The sequence below is a fragment of the Schistocerca nitens genome, chromosome 5 (genome assembly GCF_023898315.1).
Source record: "Schistocerca nitens isolate TAMUIC-IGC-003100 chromosome 5, iqSchNite1.1, whole genome shotgun sequence".
NCBI lineage: Eukaryota > Metazoa > Arthropoda > Insecta > Orthoptera > Acrididae > Schistocerca > Schistocerca nitens.
The window spans coordinates 641,477,066-641,494,873 of record NC_064618.1 but is presented as its reverse complement, the minus strand read 5'-3'; the positions used below and the strand labels follow the sequence as shown (position 1 = coordinate 641,494,873).

At 39.4% G+C, this 17,808-nt stretch overlaps 1 protein-coding gene across 1 annotated transcript in view; it reads right to left on the bottom strand.

Moving 5' to 3' along the window:
• Positions 1 to 5,617: 5,617 nt before the first annotated feature.
• Positions 5,618 to 17,808, bottom strand: part of LOC126259222 (quinone oxidoreductase-like) — a 93,904-nt gene continuing 81,713 nt past the window's right edge. Inside the window, exons 6-7 of the mRNA XM_049955833.1 lie at positions 7,355 to 7,450; positions 5,618 to 6,379 (exon numbers count right to left, since the gene is read on the bottom strand). Coding sequence (XP_049811790.1) covers positions 6,218 to 6,379; positions 7,355 to 7,450 — 258 coding nt within the window. The 3' untranslated portion in view covers positions 5,618 to 6,217. The remainder of the gene's footprint in view (positions 6,380 to 7,354; positions 7,451 to 17,808) is intronic.

The window sequence follows — 17,808 nt, the reverse complement described above, 5'->3', positions numbered from 1 at the left end:
TTCACTATCACTTTGGAAACAGTGGACCTATGGATGTTTAGGAGTATCTTGCATACAGACATATGACACAAGTACACCCAATTACTTGACCATGTTCGAAGTCCATGAGTTCTGCGGAGTGCCCCATTCTGCTCTCTCATGAGGTCGCTCATACAGAGTATCTGGCAGTAGGTGGCAGCACAACGCACCTAATATGAAAAATGTATGTTTTTGGGGGTGCCTGGATAGTTTTGATCACATAGTGTAAGTGTAGTCTCTGAGAAGTAGCTAGAACAGAGTCTTTGTAACACCACTCATGATGGAAATATATTGGACCTAATAGCAACAAATAAACTTGACCTCTTTGATGATGTCCACATGGAAACTGCTATCAGTGACCAAGAGGCAGTTGTAGCAACAATGGTTACCAAACAAGACTAGTAGGAGGATTTATATTTTCTGAAAACTAGATAAAAAGGCAGCAGTGACATAACTCAAGGAGTAGCTCAAAACATTTAGCTACAGAGAGGGTAATTTAGAACAACTGTGGCTCAGGTTTAGACAAATAGTTGACTGTGCACTTGATAGATATGTATCTAGCAGAAGAATAGTTCATGAAGGGAGGAACCCTACATAGTCAACAGGTAAAGAAACTCCTAATGAAACAGAGACTACTGCATAATAGGTGTGAAACAAAGCATCATGCTATACATAGGGAGACACTGAGTGAAAGACCTTTGCCTGTCAAGAGGGCAATGTGTGAAGCCTTCAATAACTATCGACGGACCTCTCATAAAACCAAAAGAAATACTGGTCATATATAAAGGCTGTTAGTGGCACCAAAGTTAGTGTCTAGACACTCATGGATGAGACAGGGACTGGAATTGGGGATAGCAAAGCAAAGCCAGAAATGCCGGTTTCCAAATGTTCCTTTACAAATGAAAATCCTAGGATATTGTCCCAGTTTAGCTCTTGCACCACTGCAGAGACGTGTGAAATAATTATTAGTGTTACTGCTGTTGAGAAACAGCTGAAATCAGTAAAACTGAACAAAACTCTGTGGCCCAATGGGGTCCCTCTCAGATTTTATACTGCATTTGCAGCTGAGTCAGCCCCTCTTTTAACTATAATTCTACTGTTGATCCCTCAAACAAGAAAGTGTGCCCAGTAGTTGGAAGACAGCATAGGCGATACCCATTTCCAAGGAGGGAAGTAGAAGTCTGTCCAGTATCCTAGACATCCATTTTTTGTGGCATCTTTGTATATATTCTGGGCTCAAACATAATGAGGTATCTGAACAAAACAACCTCATCCATTTCAACCAGCATGGATTCAGAAAACACTGATCAATTGAAACCCAACTTGCACTTTTCTTATATGACATCCTGAAAGCCATGGATCAAGGCAGTCAGGTAGATGCAGTACTCCTCAATTTCCAAAAAGCATTTGATGCAGCACCACACCTATGCTTATTATTGAAAGTACAATCATGTGGGGTATCAAGCAAAGTTTGTGATTGGATTGAGGATTTTTTGCTAGGGAGGATGCAGCCACACTATCTTGGATGGAGAGTCATTGACAGATGTAGAACACAATCAGTCTACAAAAGAGATAGTTCACAAATCACTCATCCTAGAATATTGCTCAAGTGTGGGGGAACCGTACCAAATAGAACTAACAGAGGATATTCAGCAAGTACAGAAAAGGGCAGCATGAATGGTAACAGGTTTGTTTGACCTACTTCATAGAAATACTGATGAAAATGAACTGGCAGGCACTTGAAGATAGATGCAAACTATTCCACGTAAGCATACTTCCAAAGTTTCAAGAACTGGCTCTACATATTGCTCCTGTATGAATTGTGGGGACAAGATTAGATTAATTACAGTTCTCACAGAGGTATTCAGACAGTCATTCTTCCCATGCTCCACAAGCAAATGGAAGGAGTCCTAATAATTGGTACAATGGGATGTACCCTCTGCCATGCACTTCACAGTGATTTGTAGAATACAGATGTAGATGTTGATACAATTCCATTATTTTGCAATATTATCTGGTGCTGTACTCACTTAATTTTAGTATTTTATTGCAGATGTAAAAAGCTTGTCTCAGTAGTTAAAAATACACTTTTTCATGAAAAAGTTTGTTTCTGTACTTCCCTAAAATTAGTTATATTTATAGATGAGTAACTGGTTAAAGTATAGTGTTGATCTAATGAACAATGGAAATTCCAGGTAGGAATATCAGCAATGTATGAAAACACAGACTGTTACCACAATAATAACATGCTAAATTGTAGACAGACACAATTAAAAGACACTTAACACATAAGCTTTCAGTCTCAGCCTTCATTGTAAAAAGGGAAACACACACCAGTCATTCACACAAACAAGCACACTTTATGCATACATGACCAGCAACTCTGCAATGCTTTCTGACCAAAGCTGCCAGAGTTGGCGATCACATGTGAATGAGGTGTGCTTGATTGTGTGTGTTTCTCTTTTTCCGACAAAGGCTGCAGTCAAAAGCTTATGTGTAAGTGTCTTTTAATTGTGCCTGCCTGCAACTTAGCATGTTATCTTTATGGTAAGCAACAATCTACCTTTTCCTACAGTATTGATGTATTGACTGTAATAAAGTATTCAAAATAAGAGATACTTTTTTTCAAGAGTGGTTTCTTAAATATTTTACTTTCTTGACACACCTGGGAGGAGAGGGAGGTGGCATAGAGAGGAGAGAGTTTGAAGGAGGAGGAGGAAGCTGGTTGTGAGGGAAGTGGTGTGGCCGGCCGCTGGTGGCCGAGCGGTTCTGACGCTACAGTCTGGAACCGCGCGACCGCTACGGTCGCAGGTTCGAATCCTGCCTCGGGCATGGGTGTGTGTGTTGTCCTTAGGTTAGTTAGGTTTAAGTAGTTCTAAGTTCTAGGGGACTTATGACCTCAGCAGTTGAGTCCCATAGTGCTCAGAGCCATTTGAACCATTTGAAGTGGTGTGAGCAACATTTTGGTGAGCTGGGAAAGTGGGAGAGGGCAAGCGTGGAGGAATTTGATGGTTCCCTACTTTAGGTACTTGTCCCCGGATGCCCTTGACTGGGATTACACTTCCACTTAGAACAGAACAATCCGGTAACTCTTCTAGATGATGTATGATATATGCTAATTGTTTACATTAGAAAGAGCACTGATAAGATACTTTAAAATCAAATCATGTCCATACGCTTTTTAATTACTATCATGGGCAACACCAGTGGCTAGATGCAAGTGGTGTCACACCACCTGATGCCTCTAATTGGTCAGATTTCACATTAACTACTTTCACAACAAGTGCCCTGAGTTTTGAACTGGAAAAAACAAGGAGTAGTTATAGGTTTTAAGGATGTCTTTTATGCACAACCCAGATTAGATTCAAATAAAGCAGATCATGCCTTACTTGGAGTGTCCAGATCACTGAATGGAATAATTTACAGGGTGTTTCAAAAATGACCGGTATATTTGAAACGGCAATACAAACTAAACGAGCAGCGATAGAAATACACCGTTTGTTGCTATATGCTTGGGACAACAGTACATTTTCAGGCAGACAAACTCTTGAAATTACAGTAGTTACAATTGTCAACAACAGATGGCGCTGCGGTCTGGGAAACTCTATAGTACGATATTTTCCACATATCCACCATGCGTAGCAATAATATGGCGTAGTCTCTGAATGAAATTACCCGAAACCTTTGACAACATGTCTGGCGGAATGGCTTCACATGCAGATGAGATGTACTGCTTCAGCTGTTCAATTGTTTCTGGATTCTGGCAGTACACCTGGTCTTTCAAGTGTCCCCACAGAAAGAAGTCACAGGGGTTCATGTCTGGCGTATAGGGAGGCCAATCCACGCCGCCTCCTGTATGTTTCGGATAGCCCAAAGCAATCACACAATCATCGAAATATTCATTCAGGAAATTAAAGACGTCGGCTGTGCGATGTGGCCGGGCACCATCTTGCATAAACCACGAGGAGTTCGCAGTGTTGTCTAAGGCAGTTTGTACCACCACAAATTCATGAAGAATGTCCAGATAGCGTGATGCAGTAATAGTTTCGGATCTGAAAAATGGGCCAGTGATTCCTTTGGAAGAAATGGCGGCCCAGACCAGTACTTTTTGAGGATGCAGGGACGATGGGACTACAACATGGGGCTTTTCGGTTCCCCATATGCGCCAGTTCTGTTTATTGACGAAGCCGTCCAGGTAAAAATAAGCTTCGTCAGTAAACCAAATGCTGCCCACATGCATATCGCCGTCATCAATCCTGTGCACTATATTGTTAGCGAATGTCTCTCGTGCAGCAATGGTAGCAGCGCTGAGGGGTTGCCGCGTTTGAATTTTGTATGGATAGAGGTGTAAACTCTGGCGCATGAGACGATACGTGGACGTTGGCGTCATTTGGACCGCAGCTGCAACACGGCGAACGGAAACCCAAGGCCGCTGTTGGATCACCTGCTGCACTAGCTGCGCGTTGCCCTCTGTGGTTGCCGTATGCGGTCGCCCTACCTTTCCAGCACGTTCACCCGTCACGTTCCCAGTCTGTTGAAATTTTGCAAACAGATCCTTTATTGTATCGCTTTTTGGTCCTTGGGTTGCATTAAACCTCCGTTAAACTTCGTCTTGTTGCAACAACACTGTGTTCTAGGCGGTGGAATTCCAACACCAGAAAAATCCTCTGTTCTAAGGAATAAACCATGTTGTCCACAGCACACTTGCACGTTGTGAACAGCACACGCTTACAGCAGAAAGATGACGTACAGAATGGCGCACCCACAGACTGTGTTGTCGTCTATATCTTTCACATCACTTGCAGCGCCATCTGTTGTTGAAAAGTGTAACTACTGTAATTTCAAAAGTTTGTCCGCCTGAAATGTACTGTTGTCCCAAGCATATTGCAACAAACGGTGTATTTCTATTGCTGCTCGTTTAGTTTTTATTGCCGTTTCAAATATAATGGTCATTTTTGAAACACCCTGTATATTGTGTTAACTAAACCTGGTATTTGAAATTCAAAACTGCTAAAGGCACCAAAACCAAAAATGTTAGTTGCTACTGGTGAAAATACTGGTTACCCTATATTATCAATCAATGTTTAGTTGCTTCCAAAGACAGTTTGCTAATACATTGACCACATGCCCACATTTATGGCAATCAAACCATGCAGCTATGTGCTGTGGGTAATGGCACACACTGTGACAACAAAACACTCAGAGCAAGATTTCCTCGAATTCGTTACACTTTACGAGGTACCACTACAATAAAAGCCGTTACTCCTACTACCACTATAATTTCTGTCCACACAGCATCACATTTTTGCTTTTGTCAACACTGAGGAGGAATTTCTATCTACATTCCTGTCATATGTGCAAATTTGTATGTGGAACCATGGAAGAAGTATGTGAAGGACTTGTTTAACAAGTGCTACAGAATGTAGTCCATTTGTTAGAAATTATTCATGAAGATATTATTTCACTTGTTAGATTTAGTCACCAATTAATTTCCTTTGTTTTACTCTATCTTTTACTTGTGTTCAAATTACACATTTTATGTTATTTACCAAAAGTAATCTATGTAAAATGCAATTTAACAACAAAATAACAATTTCAGTTCATTTCAACTGCATGTATCATAATTTCATGTACAATTTCAGTTAAGTTGCAATTATATGTGTCATAATTCCATTTGTTTACGATTGAATGTCTGAACAAAACAAAAGATTACTTGAAGGACACTGACTCCATAGACATATTTCACTTTAGGACACACCATATTACATGAGCTCTAGCTTGTTAAAACTAAACTCCACTACACTAAATCATCCAACAACTTGACCCATAACTCATTTCCACAGTCCATTGGTAAGCTGTGCCTTTTCCACTGCATTTATTGTACCTCCATCATGTAAATAATCTCAGTTTCATTTTCAAATCAAATGATGTCCCTCTGTTCACTAAACATTCACTCTGCACATTGTTGTAACTCCTGGTAAGTATGTGCTATTGTTCCTGCTACCAAATAACAAAGTAGCAATCCACTTCATGAGATTAAAGTATCATCAGATGAGCACTAATGAACCATAATAAACATTTAAAATACTGCTACTGGCAGTGAACCCCCAAACCCAGATTTCCACTTATAGAAACATAGAACCGAACAACAGAAGGATATTGGTGGGTGTGTTTTATGCCCAGCCCTCTAAATGCATCCTCAGGGAGTTAACACAAGCCTGCCTGTTGCTCCCTTGGTATGGATGATGTCGTGGTGAGCTTGAGGAGCTTCCTCAAACTTGTACTCCTTAGCCACGGCAGGGCTGACCCAGCCTTTGGCAATTCCATCCAAGAGATTGTCAATAGCAGCTTGTCTCTCCTCCTGTCAGTGAAAAAAAAATCGACACTGTGGTCATCAGATGTAAGTATTTTCACACAAAAATCACATACATACAAGAGAAAGAGAAGAAATTTGTAGAATTCAGTGTGTGTTTTTTAAAGTAAACACTATTATTTATATTAAAGAAACACAAGTTTGTTTTTTAAAACAGTTTTATTACTTGCTAATGAAGGTTTCTCGGGTCTCCAGCTGGAGACCCGAGAAACCTTCATCACCAGTTAACGCTGGGAAAGCCTAGAGTCACATATAGTTTTATTACTTTATGAAAACCTATAAATCTAATCTGCTTTTCAACATGATTTCTATCAACAGCAAGGCACTGATAATAATGAACCACCAACTTCTGACTTCCCCATTAAAAAACCAATTACAAATGCTGTGGGCACAATCTCAAGTAGTTTAAGCATTAGGTAGTAATTCTTTAGAGAACACTTCTTGCAACTTGAAGAAGCTCATTTGATAACGATTAAATCAAAGTATCAGTTTTCTAGAACTTTTACACCAGCTTTCTACACCAAGTCTTCAGTGATAACAAGTAGTCACTGACTTTGTGTTTCATCATGAATGTCAGTACACCCATTTCTAAATGCTCTAAGCCATTTTTTTATGATTACTTTGCCATACTGCTTTCTCTGTGAGTTCCACTAGTGCTAATGAATTTGACTACTTTCTCATCTCTTTAGCACATAAAATAAATCACTACACGTAACTCAGAGGTTGTTGGACTTTTAGGTAATAAAGGCATTTTAAATAAGAGAAAATAAACATAAACACACATGGATGCTACAATTATTGCATCTGTGGGTAATCACTAGAAGCAGATACTCAGTGCACGTGTGGATCATTGACCACTGTGCTGCAGTGCCAATATTTAAAAACTGTATTTATTTTAAAAATTGCAGTGCCAATATTTAAAAACTGTATTTATTTTAAAAATTCACATCATTTAAAACTTACTGAAGTTGAGTTGTAGAGGAAGACACCATGCACTGTTGCCTCTGCTTGCATTATAAGCCTCGGATTTATTTCAACTGTTCCTCGACATCCCACAATCTGCAAGTAGTTCTGAATTAATACTTTGATCAGAGAAAATAACATTAATGTCACACCGTTCAACTCGTAAAAAGAACAGCAGAAACAAAAACAAAAATTTTGAGACAGAATGGATGACCAGGTCCTCAAAAATGGTTCAAATGGCTCTGAGCACTATGGGACTCAACTGCTGAGGTCATTAGTCCCCTAGAACTTAGAACTAGTTAAACCTAACTAACCTAAGGACATCACAAACATCCATGCCCGAGGCAGGATTCGAACCTGCGACCGTAGCGGTCTTGCGGTTCCAGACTGCAGCGCCTTTAACCGCACGGCCACTTCGGCCGGCACCAGGTCCTCATCCTCACAGCACGTGGGTCCCTCTCATCCAGGGGTCTGAGTGAAATGCCCTTGTTTTATAATCTTCTGCAACCTATTGCTCCTTCTTTCCCAAGGAAGGAACTGATAGTTTCAAAAGCTAGGACAGTCTCATACTTTAAATAGTAATATGAACTTTAAGTCCTGAAGTTAAGCACTAGTCAGCCATTCTCTCTCTTGATTTTATAGTTACTCAAGTGAATTTTCCTTTTGATCAAGCAGAAATGGAAATTGGTATCTTGAGACTGGTATCTCTGTAACTGGCAAGCAACAGAAAAAAATCACCCATGTAGTTTGCTATACATCAGCTGAGTTAAATTCTTTGAGATGAAATGGATGGTGTCAGTGGGGTTGGAGTCAATGGAGATGAACTCAGTGATGCTGCAATGACACAGAGTGATATCAGTCAAGCAATGTTCAGAAATGCTCATCTCCAGGGTAATGAATATGTTGTGTATATCAGATAATATATGACAGAGGATTGAAGAAAGAAGAGAAATAAAGGCCTTGATCAACCAGTGTAGGGACGATGAAGAAAAACAATGTCTTAGGGCAAGGTACAATGAAGTTCATCGGCAAGTGAAGTGAAGCGCTAGATCTGACAGAAGAAATCAGGTAGAACAGCTTGCAGAAAGAGCAAGAGAGGCAGCAGAAAGGGGCGATGAAGATTGGAGGAAGGGAATCCTTATCAAGTTGCCCAAGAAAGGAGGCCTGACAAAGTGCAACAACTGGCGTAGCATCAAACTTTTGTCAATGGTTGTTTTAAACCATCTCAGAGTGCCCATGGATTGTAAGCTCAGGAAATAACAGGCTGGTTTCAGAGAAATCAGATCATGCACAGACCAAATCAACACCCTGAGGATCATTATTGAGCAGTCCATGGAGTACTGGTCTTCTTTGTATCTGGCTTTTGTTGACTTTGAAAAAGCCTTTGATAGAGTCCAGCATGAAGCTATCTAGTGGAAAACAATGCAGAGTTACAGAGTACCTCCCCCCCCCCCCCCCCCAAAGATCATCAGTATCGTGAAGAGGATGTACAGAGAACATACTTTCCAGGTGAAATATGATGAAAATCTCTGAGAACCATTCATTTTAAATTATGGAGTAAGGCAGGGTTGCTTGCTTTCACCACTGCTGTTTTGCTGACATTAGATGGTGTCATGAAGCAGGTAACCTGTGAGAAAAGGAGAGGGATACAGTGGACCCTATATGATCGCCTGGAGGACCTGGACTTTGCAGATGACATCTGCCTTCTGTCCCACACTTTCAAGGATATGAGAGAGAAGCTTCGGGAATAGGAAACAGAAGTTCAGAGAGTTGGATTAAAAATAAACATGGCTAAGACTAAAGAGCTTAGGATGAACAGAAAGAACAAGATTGCACTAGCCATGAAAGAAGAGGAGATTGAGCAGGTGGAGAGCTTTTGTTATCTGGGAAGTATTGTTTCCAAAAATGGAGGGGTGACAGAAGACACCGAAAGTGGGATCAAAAAGGCAAAAGGGGCCTTTGCCAGCTGCATCCAGATTGGACATCTTGTGAAATATTGTTGAAGGTAAAGCTTAAAATCTCTTACTCAAAGGTAAAGTCTGTTCTCTTTTATGGGTGTGAGACATGGAAGGTGACAGCACAAATTAAAACAAGAGTACAAACCTTCAATGATAAATGTATGAGGATGTTACTGGGAGTATGCTGGCCAAATGTTATCTCAAACCAAAAACTAAGGCAATGCACCCAACAATGGGAAGCCGAGATAACCGTAAAATAACGGAAATGGAGATGGACTGGACACACCCTGAGAAGAGGCCCGCAACATATTCCAAAGCAGGCTATAGAATGGAACCCACAAGGAGCAAGGGGGAGAGGCAGACTAAGGTCGACCTGGTGCAGGACTGTTGAAGCTGAGGTGGCAGCCATTGGTCACTCCTGGAGTAACATCAGAAGATGGCAACACACAGGGTCAGATGGAGAGCTCTAAAATGTGTCATATGCTCCACATTGGAGTAAAAGGAATTAAGTCAAGTAAGTCAATGTTCAGAAATGCTCAACTCCAATGTAATGAAAATGTTGTGGCTAACAAAATTCTGTCCATCATGCCCACCCAGCACAACCTACTCCAGACCCATCACAGGTTTGTCCTACCCTATCACAGGCAAGGCCACCTGTGAAAACAGTCATATTATATACTAAACTTCTGCACAGCATTTTATGTGGCACAACTGCCAACTAGTAAGTATTTCTACTCCTTCTATTATTTATACTCATTATTTATACTCATTATTTATTTGACAGTGGTATTGTAGCAGGTTAGTGAACAAACCCAAATAAAATTATTCTGTATATATTTAGAATAAAATACAAGGCAACACTTAAAACTGTTCAACAGTTAACATTGCTGGAATTGCTCTGAGGTCCGTTTTGAGACAAAAGTAATTCTTTCCTTTGGTCTTCAATGAATGGACTGTATGGCAGCAGTGTGATTGGTACAGCATGAACATCTTTCATGACTTGATTTACATACCTCAGTTGTGGTCTGCCTCTAGTTCGTTTATCATTGGCATATTTCTCTATTACTTTACTAAGACACTCACATGTTTCAGCAGACAGCAAATAACCTGCACTCTGCTTCTACAGTGGATTTATACTGGCCCACACTTCTAAGGACATCATCCTTTTTTTTGTGTTAGTACATTTGATTTTCATAGTTCCAGTCTTTTTTCGCCCTTCTTATGGCTCAGATGTTACAGCCATCAAATACCGCTCAGATGTTACAGCCATCAAATACCATAAATGAAACATATTCAATGTTGTTACTTTTATTAATAGCATATTTTGTTTCAGCAATTCTACTTCTGGCTTTTTCTATGCTCCATCATTACTGATTTTTTTCCTAGGTAAGTAAATGAGTCTACTCAGTCAGGTGACTTATCACTACTTTGTCATAGATCATCACCTTTGTTTTACATTTATAAATCATGATGTGTTTCTTCTTCCAGAGCTTAATACATTTCACTTGGTACGAGGTCTTGATCTTCACTGAGTGTACTGTATCCCTCAGTGGATATCAACATAGGAAGACTGGTGCCCAGGACTAGAAGAGCAAAAAACTGCCACCATAAGATCTGGACAAGAGTAAATAGTCAACCGGCACACATAGTTTGTAAACATGCATTTGTGCCACTTTTATCAAACTGGAGATCATAAACATAGTCTGATGTACACAGCAATAAATGTCAACACCTGACAACAGAGTAGGAATGCCATGACACTGCAGTCTGCTCACTTGCTTATGGAGAACTGGCCCAGGCTGCTGCAGGGCTTTCCTACATCCAATTTGCAGAGGTCACTCTTGTCAGCAGCCAGTGTAGGCAGGCTCAGAGGGTGCACATCATTGGCTGTGGCGTTGTCATGCACATCCTCTATCACCATCCGTCGAAATGTCTTGATATGCTGCCAGCTGTCGCCAGATGCCAGAAGCAGTAGTTTCAATGGTAATGACACAACAGGAAGCATCTCCCAACATGATTAATTCTCTAATATTAATACCTGTACCAAAAGAATAACCAAAGTGTTCGAGCCACACAGCTCCAGCATTGGTCAAGGAGGAGTTGCACAATAAGCTGTCACATGACAAAGACCTGACCAGAGACACTGCAAAAAATCAGCTTTGGCAGCGAATGTGCAAGGCATCAGATCTGATATTACTATAGGAACTGTCCGGTGCTTTTCCAGGAGTTAGCTGCAGAAGGCACAGAAAATCTGACTTATAGCTGGACCATGATAAGAGCCTGATTCTCCTAGTCATGATCCCTTGAACCAAATTCATCAGTAACTACAGGATGCCTTATACATTTTGACTAATCTTACTGACTTGACACACCATAGCACACCACACAATGCCACTGCCATTTAGCTTCCCCTGTGCAAACTTTAAAATTTTTCCTTCACATCCATACTGTTACTCTAATAACCATTACAGATTAATTTTACATGCTTCTTTAGTTCAGGATAGTCAGAGCACAAACATAATGAAGTCCCTTCAACAGAATGATCTCTATCCCAGCCAGTATGGATTCAGCAAACATCAGTTGTGTGAGCTGAACTCACATTTTTATCAAGGAAAGCCTAAGTGCCAGTGTTTCTTAACTTCCAAAAAGCATTCAACTTGTTACTCCACCAAAATTTATTAACATAAGTCATTCATATGTGTTATGAAACAAAATTTTTGACTGGATTGATGATAGCTTGGTATGAACAAGACAGCATGTTATCTTGCATGGGGTATCATGTACAGAAGTAGAAGTAACTTCAGGTGTGCCACAGGGAAGTGTAGTGGGATCCTTGCTGTTCATGTTGTATATTAATGACCTGAAAGGCAATATTACTAGTAATCTCAGACTTAATGATGTAGTTACCTACAATAAAGCAGTCTGAAAAAAGCTGCACAGATCTTTCAGACCTTGATAAGATTTCAGAGTACTGCAAATATTGGTAACTTGCTTTAAATGTACAGAATGTAAACTTGAGAACTTCACAACATCAATTTAGTCACAATTGGATTCAGTCAACTCATACAAATACCTATGTGTAACAATGATAAAACAATGGAAAATACAGGATGGAATGTAACAATATCTCTGAAATATATCCTACATTCCCGTAACCCTCCTGGCCTCAACCTTCGTTAGTCACTTTTCTCAACCATCCACCCCTTTCCCTGTTACCATTCCAACAACATACAGTCCTCATTCCACCAATGCACCCAGTCTTTTTACTTCTCTCCCACCAGAGGTTGCAGTCGTGTGTGTGTGTGTGTGTGTGTGTGTGTGTGTGTGTGTGTTGTCTATTTTTGACAAAGGCCTTGAGGGCCAAAAGCTTATATTGTGACAGTCTTCTTGTTGTGCCTATCTGTGACTCAGCATCTCTGCTATATTGTGTGTAAGAATGTGTATGGATATGAAATGGGATGATCACACAGGCTTAGTTTATGTAAGTAGGAGGCAAACTTCAGTCACTGGTAGGATACCGGGAAAATGCAGTCAGTCTATAAAGGAGACTGCTTACAAAACAATTGTGCTTTCCATCTTAGCACATTGCTTAAGTGCATGGGGCCATTCCAAACAGCACAAAAAGAGAATTTTGAACTTACACAGAGAAGGGTAGCATGGATGATAACAGCTTTGTTTGACAAATGGGAGAGCATCACATAAATTCTGAAAAACCTGATTTGTCCAGCACCTGAAGATAAATACCAACCATCCTTCAAAATCAACTTACAGTGTTTCAAGAACCAATATTAAATGAATAATCTAGAAATATACTTCAGCGCCCTACGTATTGCTCTCATAGGGACAACAAAGACAAGACTGGATGAATTACAGTATGTATGGAGGCATTTAAGCATTTGATATTCCCATGCTCCATACTGATTGGAACAGTAATAAATCCTAATACGTGGTATAATGATAAGTACCCTCTGCCATGCACTTTACAGTGGATTTCTGAGTACAGATGTAGATATAGACTGTGAAACAGCTATTAATTAGTAAATTGATAAAATAAGACATTAAATTAAAATCATTTAATGTTCCTTGTTATCAACAGTTTCGAGCAACACTTCCACCAGATTGCTGCAGTACACTTATGAGATGAATTATTGATCATCTGTTGCATATTTTTGAGTTCAATGGTGCCTTACAATCAAACAGTCCCAGACTTTTCCTGAAAATTTGTGTATCCCTATGATACTAAATATAAAGTTGTGCTGCTTTGCATTGAAATTTTGTGCACAATCTCAACATGTTTTAATCTAAAATACTCTTCAGTTTTCCTGTGCAATAGTCCCCCATTCCATATTTTAGTTAAAACAATTTTGGGACAGACTGGAAAAAGCAGATACCACAATGAAGAGTGACACAACATTCTTTTGTTGATTTTTAGTGGAAGAGGGAGCAGTAGGAAACAAAAATAGATGATTGGTAATTCATTTCATACATGCACTACAGTATTTTAACATTATTAGATACGTGCTTAGCAAGGGATGACAGTACAATTGTAAGTATCCTCTGTCATTCACTTCACTGTGGTCTGCAGAGTATAAATGTAGATGTAGATATAGATTAGGATATCACATCAATTCAGTGGTTTGCAGCTATTTAAGCATCTATCTTGCGGTTCAGCCATAGCACCCTCAACACTTTATCTATGGAAAAAATAGATATGGTAACTAACTAACAATAGAAATACCATACATAAATATGTCAGTAATGAGAAAAAGGAAGCACAGATCCACAATTAGGAAGTTGACAATCATGTCTTAGTTGTTACTGAGTTTTACAAATATTTTAGATTATATCAAATGAACATTAGTTCCCTGTGACAGATGACAATTCATTTGGATTTCTTTAACTTCTGCGACATCAAACAACATCAATATTTCTTGCAATAAAATGACTGACTGTGCTTCAGTTGCATCATGTTTGGAAGAGGAATTTGATGTGGGACCTTCTTCTTTTTTACAGAAAAGGTCTCCTTTGTTGGACAATGTTTATCTTGGATGGGACATTTTTAATTCTGGAGGAGTGAGCCTTCTTTGTTTTGTTGCAAACGGTGACTAATAGCAGCTTTAATGACAGTACACAGTTCATAACATCTAGCTCTCTTATTGAGCTTATTCTATTCACTAACTCAGAAAACTGAACACAACTGTCACACCACATATTTTTTGATCACAAAATGGAAAGTGCATGTAACATATGCAGTGTGTGACAAATGTGGGTGAAAGAATGCCAGAAATTGGCCAGCTGGAGTATGGAAACTAACGAGACATCTCCAGGACCACACATATGAGTTAAAGTGCTGGGAATCACATGGATGATGCTTCCCAAATAAAAGAAGCAAAATGTGTATGGCAATAAACAAACTGCCTTCAATGAGTTGCATAAACTGTACATACCTCCATGAATTTAAAGCAACTAAGGGAAAGATGGTAGACAGAAAAAAATATGTTAAATTATGTCTGTGACAAATTTCCTCTATTTTGTTTTTGAGTTTTGAGTTTAGTAAGCACAAAGCGCCTGTCAAAAATTTTATCCTCAATGAAAGAATTAGAGTGAATATTCTCATATCTAATCATTTCATATGCTTTCTGTGGAAATGTATGTATACAATGGTGTAGTGCATCCTTTCTCTATGCATGTTTGTATTTATGCTAGGATGCAGTCTACGTCAGAAAAACGAGCACTATACATTATTGGTGTAATTAACTGATGTGTCATTACCAGCCTAGAGCCTGTGGAGAACAGCAGGGAGCATCACATTAAATGCAGCAGTATCTCTCTCTTCAAACGAAGTTCTGACAAGCTTATAAACATATGCCTGTATCCCATGGAGTCTAACTTTGCTGTTTGTATTCTTCCTGCTTTCTCTGTCTATGTGCCATGTACACCACAGCCTCATTTCCAGAATGCTCATTAAAGAGAGATAGTGTGAACAACAAACCTCTGACTGTTTGCTAAAGAGGGTAATAGTGTAGGAGAAAGTGTTATCTTTGACTGACTGTAGAGGAATACAGGATGGTTTGAAAATATCTATTTTGCTATTTCTATCTTACTCTCAATGTGGGAAAATGTACATTAATGAAGACTTGTAGGGAAAACATTTCTGTAATTTTTTAATATAGTATTAGTGGTGTGCTCTTTGGCACAGCAACGTCAATTGAATATCCAAACCTAACACTGAATAGTGAGTGAATCGTAAGGTCTACTGTAGCGAAGGCAAATTGTTGACTTCAGTTTACTGAGAATTCTAGGAAAGTACATCTCCTCTTTAAAGGAGACAATATAAGAACACTCGTACAATCCATTCTTGAGTACTGTTTGAGCATCTGGGATCCATACCTAGATTAAAGGAAGTCATCAAAGGAATTCAGAAGTGTGCTGCTATATTTGTTACCGGTAGATTCGATCAACATACAAAACATCTCTGTGAACTCATATGGGGATCTCTGGGGTGATGAAAACATTTTTTTTTTTTTTTTTTTCAAAAAATTCTATCAAGGAAGTTTAGAGACCTGCCATTTGTCACAGTTTACAGAATGGTCCTGAAGCCCCCAACAGACATCTCGCGTAAGGACCACTAAGACAAGAAGTAATTTGAAAGATTTTAGTGTGAACCATTTCCATACAAAGATGGTATATTTTAAAAACTAGAAACATGCACAAGGGCCCACTGTTCTGGAGGAGGAAAACAGTTGTAACACTGAGCTTGGAGAAGTACAGCAAGAGGTAACAGAACAGGAAATTTAATTAGTTAATAGACACATAAATTTAAGATACATTTGACACACAACAGCATGCCATTGTAGAATCACATTTAAAAAATTACATTGTGCCAATGAGACATTTTCTGATACCAAGTTGTTATGTCAGAATCCAGGGAGTAGAGGCAATGTGAGAACAGACAGCCAGGCACAGGCAGCTGGAAAGTGGGGGCAGTTGGATTGGGAGTCCAACAGTGACAAGTCATGTGATGGCCATGATAGGGGGAACAGCAGTTTGAGTGGCAGATCAGCCACATTATGGCATCACATGAAAAATTGTAGAAACATGGGAACTCTTAGGAATTTACTAGCAGTTCATTGAATAATTTATGTCAGTCATGCAGTGTGCCTGTTCTGAAATGATCCAAGCTCCTTTGGCTCCAAGGAATATATAGTTAAGAGTATTTAAAATCTGAGACAAACTTTAATAAAAAAAATGATGCATGATCCCTTGTCTCACCTACATATTCAGCAAGGTGCTGCAGATGAACACTTGAAGGGAACAGGAGATTTTGATGGTGCATAAATATCCCTAAGAGCCAGAGCACTCAGCAGACTAAATTGTTCTGCCAGTAAAAGAAAGTTAAGCAATTTGCTGCTTGATACAGTACATCAGCTCTCACATATAAGAAAAATTAGGGTTCATGCAGAAGCATACAGACAGACATCTTTTCCTTTACTTCATTTGCAAGTGAAACAGGAAAGGGAATGAACAACAGTGGTACAGGGTACCCTCTGCTTGCAGAGTATGTATGTGGATATAGATCTCAGGTATTACAGAAAGACTCTGCTAATGACTTGAAGGGAAGTCTTCCCACTTTGTATTAAAAACAGGTGGGTGGGGAAGACACACAGGAATACTTGTCTCATGTTATTTAATACTAACAATGTAATGATGACAGAAGTATAGTTGTTAAGCATGTGTCTTCCTTCAATACACACACTGTCATTTCTGTGCATCTGTATTGTGAATAAAAGCATCTAGATCACTTATTAAATCTTTTTATTTATTAGGCCATTGCAGTTACTGTCATCATCAGATATCCGCAATTAAGATTAAATGAACATGAAGAGTGATAGGCATTTCTTGTACTATGTAGGAATGGGATTAACCAGTGATGTGTGCTATGTTTACTCCGTGCAAGTGTAGGGAACATTAGAAAGTTTGACTCAGGTTCTATTCAGTATTCTCTTTTGAGTTGGAAAAATAAAATATCTTATGTAACTTTATATGTGGGCTTAACTTGTTTTCTACACAACTGGTGATCCTGGAAAAACAAGAACAGCTCTTGCAGCAATAATATTGTGCAGCAGATACACTAAATATGGAAGAAGCTCACAAACTTCTACAAGCCACGAACAAAATGATACAATGACTAAACCAAGAGACTAAGGTTTTGGAACTTGCAACACTGAAGGATGATAACAGAATGGATTCCATGAATTTACAAGTTCCGGTACTAGCGGCCCTACCACAAGCGTAAACACATGCTGAAGATTTTTTTGCGTATGAATGCGTCATTATTGACCACGCCCTGGCTGCACTAAAGGGCACCTCCATTCACACCTATGCAACCAGACATACAGTTTGTGATACTAGATAATATTTTCAAGCAACAGCGCATAACTGAAGACTGTGAAAAATTCACTCTTGCAATTAGCAAGCTAGTCTCCGGTGTGATCC